Below are 9,114 nucleotides of genomic sequence, written 5' to 3'. Positions count from 1 at the left end.
GATTGCGGCTTGACCATCCCCTCTGGGGGGTGATTTTTCGCTTTCTGTCTCTCTGTCTCTGTCTGTCTGGCGAGCACACGCGCCCTATAGCAAAAACCTCTCAAAAAAAAAAAAAAAAAGCTCAGTGAGTGTAAATGTTAGTCGCAGTGATGAATGACTGAGTAAGTCAATGTACTTGTGAACAGTGAGTCTGGGACCAGCTGGTGGGTAGGGGGCTACATTATATCACCATTTTGCCTCCTGTGTCAAAACTGTTCCTTTGATACCCTGTAGCCACCCTGCAGCCCCTCCAAGAATAGCTGCACCTGGGGGCCTCACTGGCTCTAGCAGTGTTGAAGGTAGAGCCCCAACAGGGAAGGGGCCTTGGGGTCTAGAGAAGCCAGGCATGCCAGCTGACGGGTGCCTTCCTGTGAGCTGCCCTCATCTCCCAGGAAGGGAGGCCAGACCTAGATCAGGGGGGATCCAGGCTCTCCTTGCCTACTGAGTCTCAGTGCTCTCCTGGCCATCTGGCGTGGCCCTGCTCTTTATGCTACGGCTGCTGTTCTGACAGGCAAGAGACCCCAGTCTCTTGGGGACCAGGGAGACGACTTCCCATTTAGGAATGTATGTCCAGGACTGGGAGATGCCAGCCACTCCCTCTGCCTCCTAGGGGTATGAACAGGCCTCCAAGGTGGACCAGTTTGTGACCCGCTTCCTGCTACGGGAGACGGTGAGCCAGCTGCAAGCCCTACAGAGCTCTCTGGAGGGGGCATCAGATGCCCTGGAGGCCCAGGCCCGCGGCGCACGGTATGAGGGCCCCACCAGCCTGTGAGCATGGTGCCTTGGTGTCCCCATATTCGGAATGCCTCTGCTTCGTCACAGTCCATGGGTCCAGCATCTGGGAACCCACATTCCTGGGCAGGGAGGCTGCAAGTGGGTGAGGAAGGGTGGCTGGCTTTGGGCCCAGAAGGCCTGTCCTAGTCCTGTCCTGGGGCCCCAGTCTTGGCCTTGTGACTCTAGGGGCAGTGGGCTGACCCCCTGCCACTTCCCCAGGTCAGATGAAGAGAGTGCGGAAATACAGAGCAGGCCCCGTGGCAGCCGGCGGGCAGGGCGCAGGGCCCTGAGGACTGTCAGTAGGTCACCCAGCTGGTCGCCTGGCTCCACTGACACAGGTGTGCCTGTGTTGGGTGGGAAACCTGGGTGAGGGGGGCCCAGAACCGATGTGGCATCCCCATTGCCCCTCAGTTCATCTGAGTGGCCTCCCAGCTCAGGGGGTTGGGGGAGGCATGCCTGACCCCTCCCTGGGCCCCACCTCCAGGGCAGAGCTCAGAGGCTGAGAAGCAGTGGCGGCTTCAGGTCAACCGCCTCCAGGAGCTCATCGACCAGCTTGAGTGCAAGGTGAGCAGCTATGTGGCCAGGGCCCCCGAGGGGACTTCCTGGCATCCACCAAGTCAGGCACGCTGGGGGCCTGGCCCACACTCTGTGTCCCTCACAGGCCCCCCGGCTGGAACCCCTGCATGAAGAGGATGTTGCCAAGGGGCCTGACTCGGTGAGCCTGGGAGGATGCAGACAGCTGGATAGCAGGGGCTGGAGAAGCGAGGTCACAGGACAGCTGCCCACCTGCTTCTGCAGTGCACCCCTGCCTCCTCCCCAGACCTGGCAGGCAGGTGCTAGGCTCTGGGTTTTCCTCTGTGACCCTGCAGAAATCACTGTCCCTCTCTGAGCCTCGATGCTGCCATCTGCCATTCTGAAGGCTAGATCTGGGGCAGCATGGACAGAAGCTGGAGGGACAGCAGGAAGGGGTGGCCTCGGGGAGAGGGACAATGGCTGGGTCAGTGCAGCATCCTTGGACATGAGAAGAGGGTGGAGTTGGGTGTGGGCTGGGGTGCAGATTGGTGGCAGGACCCGACACCAGGGTGTGCTGGGTCAGGCATAAGGAAGGTGGGGCCCTACGGGAGAGCACGGCCATTCCCTCTCCCGTGCCCTCCTCCCCTGGCTGACTGGCTGCCTCTCTCCCAGCACATCCTCGTGGCCCAGAGGCAGGTCCAGGTGGCAGAGGAAGCCTTGCAGGACTTTCACCGGGCCCTGTGCTGCTATGTGGACTTCACAGGGGCCCAGACCAATTGTCTGCAGTGAGTCCCCAGCTGGCTGATGGGTCAGCCAAGGTGGAGTGGGGGGTGAGCAGAGGGGTGCCGGGGCTGGGTATCCCAGGCCAGGGCTGGCTCCCAAGGTTCTTGGCTGGGTGGGCAGAAATGGTGGCAGCCCCAGCTTGGCCTGGCTGTCTCTTTGGCCCGCAGTGTGTCTGCCCGGAGGATGCTGGACAACACCTCATTCACCTTGTATGAATTCTGGCAGGACGAGGCCTCCTGGAGGAGGTGAGTGATGGTCCAGCAGCTGGAGTAGAGGCCCTGGAGGCAGTCAGGCCTGGGTTCAGCGATCCCACTCTCTGGCTGTGTGACCTAGATTACCTTTCCCGTCTGAGCCTCAGTGCCCTCCTTTCCAAAATGGGGGTGAAACGGTTCCAGGCGCACAGGAGGCACTCATGAATACACCTACATGAACAGCCAGCACAATATGCCATTCAGTCCTCACGGTACCCGAGAGCAGACGCTGACCCTATTTCACAGAGGAGAAAACTGAGGTTGGGAGCCAGTGTGAGGAAGGCCTGGGATCTGAATCTAGGTGGGACAAGGATGAGAGTGGGCGGATTCCAGATCCCTGAAGGGCTGGCTGCAACCTCAGCCCCCTCCGTGACCCTCCCCAGGCACCAGCAGTCGTCCTGCAGTAAGGCCTTCCAGCGCATCCTCATCGACCACCTGCGGGCCCCGGACACCCTCACCACTGTGTTCTTCCCAGGTGCGCCACGGCTGCCAGGCCTCTCCACAGCCCTGGGAGCAGGGAGGGGCAGTGAGTCCCTTCCCGCCCCTGACTGCAACCTCTGACCCACAGCCTCCTGGTGGATTATGAATAATAACTGAGTCCGACCTGCTCTAGCTGAGGGCTCCGGGGCCCTGCCTCCTCCTGGAGCCTCCTGGACTGGATAACTCGGCACCCAGACCAAGGACCCTGCTTCCTTCGGGACCTGGGCCCTGGCCGGCTGGTGGAGGGTCTCAGCCCAGGGATCAGGAACTGGGCTGCTCGCTTCCTATCTACTTATCAGTGTATTTTATGGTTTGTAGCTCCAGTCTCCAAGGCACTCCTGGCGTAGGAGGCCTGGATTCTGGTCCTCGCTTCCTCTGCCTGTGTGACCCAAGGCAGATATCTTCCCTCTCTGGGTGGGCCTCAGGCCACCTGGCTGCCTAGTGGGTGTCCTGCTTTCTTCCTCCTCTCTTGGGGCCAGGCTTCTGCTCTTCCCCAACTAGCTGCAGAAGTAGGGCTGATCCTCAGGGACCCCTCACCCCTCCAACCTCGACTCCTGAGGCTGAGCCAGATCAGTCTGCAGTGTGGAGTAAGGACCTGGGCATTCCCATCATCTTCCTGGGCCAGCAGGCTTCAGACTTGCACCCATGGCTGTACCAGACTCCCCTGGAGGACCCTGGGATGGTTTGCATGTCATTTGCATATCATTTGCATGCCACATCTCACTCATCCTCAGGGCACTGTGGGAAACCCCTAGGAGTCCTTACCAAGTAGCAATAATTTGGGCCCAGAGTCACCTGTTCCCCTGGGACCTCCCAGTCCCTGCCAGGGTCCTCAGCCACAGAGGCAATAAAGGCAGTGGTCAGTCTGGCGTTGCCTCTTTTTTCCTCAGCAAGTCCAGGGCCCAGGGCCATGTGCCTCCCAGACCAAAACGCAGGGCAGGAAACCTTCCTTAGAAATCTAATTCCCTCCTGGAGCTCTTGGGCAGGCAGAGGGGCCACTTCCTCACAGCCGCGGCAGATCTCGGCTCAGGGGCTCCAGGCCTGCCTGGGAAAGGGAGTGACATGGTCTCTTCTTTCAACTTCCGGAAATCTGCTGGGGTTCTGGCTTGGCCCCCCACCCCCATGGTGCCTCAGCCTGAGATTCCTGGTGCAAAGATCTGGTTCCAGGTAGAATTTGCCCACCAGTGGACAGCGCCGTTCCAGGAAAACAATGGCAGTTAGTCCCTCTGGGCCCCTCCTGGGGGAAGGGATGGGGAAGTCACAGGGAAGTGACTACCAGGGACACCTGACAGGTGCACTGTAAGAGCACAGGATGGCATCTGACCTGCTCCGGGGTGTGGAGGCCAGGACGCATGAGCTGAGCGGGGAGGGCCTGCCCTGTTGACCTAGGGACCGTGGGGAGCCAGGAGGATGGGTGTGGGGGCTGACATGCAGCCCCAGAACAAATGTCTGAGCCAGACCTGGGCTCTGGTGACGTGGGGGATGGGGGCCCTCGAGCCTTTACGCTGAGTTTACTCTCACAAGCCACCCCATCTCCATCTCGCCATCTGCACTGTGCCAAGTCAGCGCCAACGTACCCTCTGGCCTGGAAGACTGTTGCAGCTTCTCCCCCGGGCTTCCATCCTCATCTACCCCTATCCAGTCCAGGTCAAGCCACAGTCAGAGGGGTCTTTGAAAATGCCCCCATTTTGAAAATCATACCCCTCTGAAAAAGACCCTTCAACGGCACCCACTGTCTGCAGCAACACGTTTGAGTGTCCTGGTATTCAAAGCCCTTAGCAAAGAGCCTCCACTCCCAATTACCTCCCCCTCCCCGTGTCACACTGGTCACACTCTCTTTGCCCTTTGTCCCAAAGCACCCCTGTCTACTACAGAAATGCTACCTCGGTAGCAGGCTGGGACACCTTTCCCTGAATGCCAGTTTTGGTAGCTCTTCAGCTCCTTTCAACAGCCACCGGGCACCTGCTGTGGCAGGTGCTGGGATGATGAAACGTCCTGCTGGTGAAGGCTTCCAGGTCAAGCACAGGCAGAGTGCTGAAGCCGGGAGCGCTCCAGGCACCTGGGCCAGCCGCCACCTTCGCCCTCATCTACTCCTGCACCTGCCTCCTCGCCCTCCTCACACCTGCGCCCGTGACTCACCTGAACACATTCAGACCTGTCTGGGGACTGGCACAGCCCCAGGCCAGGTGCTGGAGACACAGCAGCAGTCTAGACGGACACTGCCACACGGCTCTGAGAGAAACAGCACACCAAGTCCCCTTAACGCAGCTCTGATGGCCAGAACGAACAGAAGATCGGGTGAGGGCACCAGGCTCCGTGTGGGTGCTGGGGACAAAGATGACTCCTCAAGGAACTCACACATGCGCAGGGAGACACACCCCTGTGATCACTCTGCAGCCATGCCATGTCCCTTTTACAGAATAAGCGCCTTGCCATGGGTCATGCACAGACATCCACCTACTCCCTGGCAGTAAGATCGTTGCCGTCAAGCGTGGCTAGCGCTCAAGGCATCCTCCAGGGGTAGATTCCAGCCCCGCTGGAGGAGAAGCAGCAGCTATCCTGGAAGGAGTAATGCCAAGCCCTAGGGCCTGCAAAATAATGGGGTAGCAAGGAAAAGACCAGTGTATGCAAGGTGGAGGGTATGGGGGGGTTAGCGGGGAGGGAGCCTGATCATATCTAGAATTCTCTAGAAGGTACCCAGGGGACGTTCTCGTTGAACTCATGGGGCAGAAAGGCAGCAAAGGGAAAAGTTGCTGGGAGCATGCCCAGGACAAATCTGGCTGGTAAATGGAGGTGGCAGAGACGGCAGGTCCACATCTGTCCGCAAGGGGGCGCTCGGCACCAGGCAATTTAGTCTCAAGGCGTGGAGCCGGGTCTGCTGTAGGCGCCTCACCGTGCTGGGGAATGCAAGGGGCTACACCTAATTCACCAGCAGTCAGAAACGTGCAGATGACAGGCAAGACGTTTAGATAAATGCGTGTTTGTTCATCCTGAGAGGATGTCATCCCCTCAGGTCAGTATTTCCCTTCTTTCTGAGAAACTCAGACCGGCAGGCTCCTTGACTTCATCCTTAGTGAAGTATTAAAGGGCTCTCTCCTTCCAACCTACTTTCCAGAAGAAACGACTCGGGTTTTCTCATCTCTGACGAGCAGGCATATGGTAATGGCTCACTGATTCTGAGTCCTCTAATGTGCTGTCCAATACTGTACTACTTTTCAATGACTGGCATTCCTAGAATTTATCTTCAAATCTGCTTTTCAGTCTTAGCTTTTATTCACTTTATTCAGAACCACCTGCAGGTTTCATGGTTACTTTCAACTGCACCTGATTATTGCAACACCTGAATGCCCACAGGTCTAATCAATTGCTTATTGTTCCTGCTGCTGCTTGCTCGCCCTGGTTCCTTTCCTTAGGTATTTATTTAGTGGTGGTTCTGGACAGCTTAGAATTGGTTGGCACGTGGGACCAGCAGGTGGCATAATGGTTAGGTTGCTGGACTCCCACGTAGTCGACTGTGGTTCGAGTCCCAGACCCAGTGGCTTAAAACTCATGCTGGGTGCGTGTGTGTGTGTGTGTGTGTGTGCATGCGCCCAAGATCCCGAGAGGAGAATGGAGGGGGAGGGGTTGTGGTGTGGCCCTCCCCCCAGCTGTACTACTTTTCAATGACTGGCATTCCTAGAATTTATCTTCAAATCTGCTTTTCAGTCTTAGCTTTTATTCACTTTATTCAGAACCACCTGCAGGTTTCATGGTTACTTTCAACTGCACCTGATTATTGCAACACCTGAATGCCCACAGGTCTAATCAATTGCTTATTGTTCCTGCTGCTGCTTGCTCGCCCTGGTTCCTTTCCTTAGGTATTTATTTAGTGGTGGTTCTGGACAGCTTAGAATTGGTTGGCACGTGGGACCAGCAGGTGGCATAATGGTTAGGTTGCTGGACTCCCACGTAGTCGACTGTGGTTCGAGTCCCAGACCCAGTGGCTTAAAACTCATGCTGGGTGCGTGTGTGTGTGTGTGTGTGTGTGTGCATGCGCCCAAGATCCCGAGAGGAGAATGGAGGGGGAGGGATTGTGATGTGGCCATCCCCCCAGAGGTGATTTCTTGCCTTCTGTCTCTCTGGTGAGTACACATGCCCTATAGCAAAAAAACCTTTAAAAAAAAAATTGGTTGATTCATAATACAAGGTAACCCTGAAGGTCCTGAAGGATATTTCCTTCAGAAAATTTGCCTTTTTGGTTCTGTGAGACACAAGGAGGTACTACACACCTAGACGTATCTTAATTTCTCAACCAGAGACTATTGGCCCAGAGTAGTGTGAATCTGAACCTCAGTGCAAACAAAGTGGACCTGAGATTACAGGGTTAGGTGGGATCCTTTCCTGTGAAGTGGTCAGAGATGTTTCCAGTTCCCACGGCAGATGGCTCCCTACTGCCTTTCCCCAGGCCGACGCGAGTGACCAAGGGTTGGCTTCTGGTTGGCTTCGTGTCTCCCTTGTCCAGGCTCAAAGTCTGTTCTCACATTGCCCCCAGAGGCAGTTAGTCCCTCAGACTCTGGAGTTCCAGACATTTCTTTTCCCCTAAGCAGCATGGGTTTCTTCTTTGGTATTGGACTCCCCCCTCTGTGGTTTACTTCTCCCTGGTTCTTCGGGATTCCCTCAACCTTCTCTGTGACCTTAGCCTTCTGGGCATTTTGTGATAATGAGAATTCTTCCAGACTGCTGTTTCTATGGCAAATTACATCAAAATAGTATTTTGCTTTATTATCATACGAATCCCTGGGGACTCTCCAGTGCTAAGGTGGGTATGGCCTGCCAACTTGTCTACCTAGTGAGCCTTTGTGCGGGCTGACAGTTCTGCGGCTGAGACCCTGGCACTATCTAGGATGGGGAAAGGCTGGCAGAGCCCCACCTGTGTCACAGACTACAGAGCCAAGTTCCACCTTGTCCTCGGGTGCCAAAGCTGCAGCCGGGCCCTTCTAGGAATAGTGACCAATCCTTCCCTTTGCACTCTCGGGGACTGGGAACCTGGGGATGGGAGAAGCCTCTCAGGGAAAGCTACCCAGGAGGGGCAGAGGCCAGAGATGGTAGTCAGGAGCCAGGAGTGAGGCCTCAGTCCAGTAAACTGACAACCTGACACTCCACATTCGGGCCACACAGGTGGGTCTGCACATCTCAGGGTTGGCGAGGCTCTGCAAGCTGGAACTGGGACTTCCAGGTAGAGCAACGCGGAGACCAGCAACGGGCAGCGCCAGAAATCCCATTTTAGAAAATGATCCAGAGGAAATGACCACGTGGGGGAAGATGTTTCCCTCAGTACATCAGAGGGCAACCTAGAAAGCAAGCAACTTCCCCCCAGGAGGTGAAGAGTTAGAAAAATCATGGCTTCAGCACAAAGGCGTGACTGCTAAGCAAATACTCGTGAAGGCAACAGTGAGACTGCTTGTGAGTCAGTGACAGCAGCGTAAGAAGGACGCACAGGCAGGTTCAAGTCCAGGTATGTGAACATTGGTAAGATTTTATAAGGAGACACAAGTATTACGAGGAAAAAATGCAAGTGCACTACTCTGTTTTTCAAACTTTGTGATTAAAAAGCCCTTTAGCGAAAGACTACCTGACGTGAAGAATGGAGGCAAAGGACCGGGGGTCTGTAAGCTGTTGCTGAAGTGGACGGCGAGTCCACCAGACAGGCTGGGCCCGCCTGGGCCCCACTCGGCACAGACAAGGTGGCTGCAGCTGGCTTCCCAGGGGCCAGGCCCAGGGAGTGGGGTTCCAGCAGCCGAAGCACCGCCTTACCAGCACCTCCTGTTTTTGTTCATCTCCCTGGAGACCCTGTGGGCCCTAACAAGAACCAGAGCCCCTTCTGTCTTCTCCAGGGATTTAGGAATTAGCCGGAGGGGACAAAGAAGCGTGGCGGCAGGACACCTCCCGGTGTGTGTCCCTCCCAGGCCCTTTTCAGCGGGAGTCAGAAAAGGAATATAGCCTTTTATTGACTACTTTAAGTAGAACAAACTAAATACATATTTAACAGTTTTGGTTCATTTATATAGTACATTAAATAAATTATGCAGAGTTAAGTAACAAAAGTTCCTATCAGAGTAAAAGGACAAAGCACAGAAAAACCAGACTCTAACGCATCCTGTGGGTGGTTTCACATTCATCATCCCCTTTAAAACTGCACTCGTGGAGGCTGCGTGGTCTATGTATTTACATCATTGGCTTTCTTTTCTGGCGAGTCTTTGTAGCCTCAGAAGGGACTTGGAAAGCCAAGGGGAAC

The 9,114-nt window shown here is 55.8% G+C and overlaps 1 protein-coding gene across 1 annotated transcript in view; it reads left to right on the top strand.

Moving 5' to 3' along the window:
- NECAB3 (N-terminal EF-hand calcium binding protein 3) overlaps positions 1 to 3,698 on the top strand; it is a gene marked incomplete at its 5' end in the record, with an annotated part of 23,317 nt that extends 19,619 nt beyond the window's left edge. Inside the window, 8 exons of the mRNA XM_006144152.1 lie at positions 650 to 786; positions 1,033 to 1,151; positions 1,298 to 1,377; positions 1,475 to 1,528; positions 1,999 to 2,111; positions 2,277 to 2,354; positions 2,744 to 2,835; positions 2,929 to 3,698. Coding sequence (XP_006144214.1) covers positions 650 to 786; positions 1,033 to 1,151; positions 1,298 to 1,377; positions 1,475 to 1,528; positions 1,999 to 2,111; positions 2,277 to 2,354; positions 2,744 to 2,835; positions 2,929 to 2,957 — 702 coding nt within the window. The remainder of the gene's footprint in view (positions 1 to 649; positions 787 to 1,032; positions 1,152 to 1,297; positions 1,378 to 1,474; positions 1,529 to 1,998; positions 2,112 to 2,276; positions 2,355 to 2,743; positions 2,836 to 2,928) is intronic.
- Between the last annotated feature and the right edge of the window lie 5,416 nt (positions 3,699 to 9,114).

Source organism: Tupaia chinensis, unplaced genomic scaffold, assembly GCF_000334495.1.
Source record: "Tupaia chinensis unplaced genomic scaffold, TupChi_1.0 Scaffold000115_1, whole genome shotgun sequence".
Lineage (NCBI taxonomy): Eukaryota > Metazoa > Chordata > Mammalia > Scandentia > Tupaiidae > Tupaia > Tupaia belangeri.
This window is presented reverse-complemented; position numbering and strand designations above follow the sequence as displayed.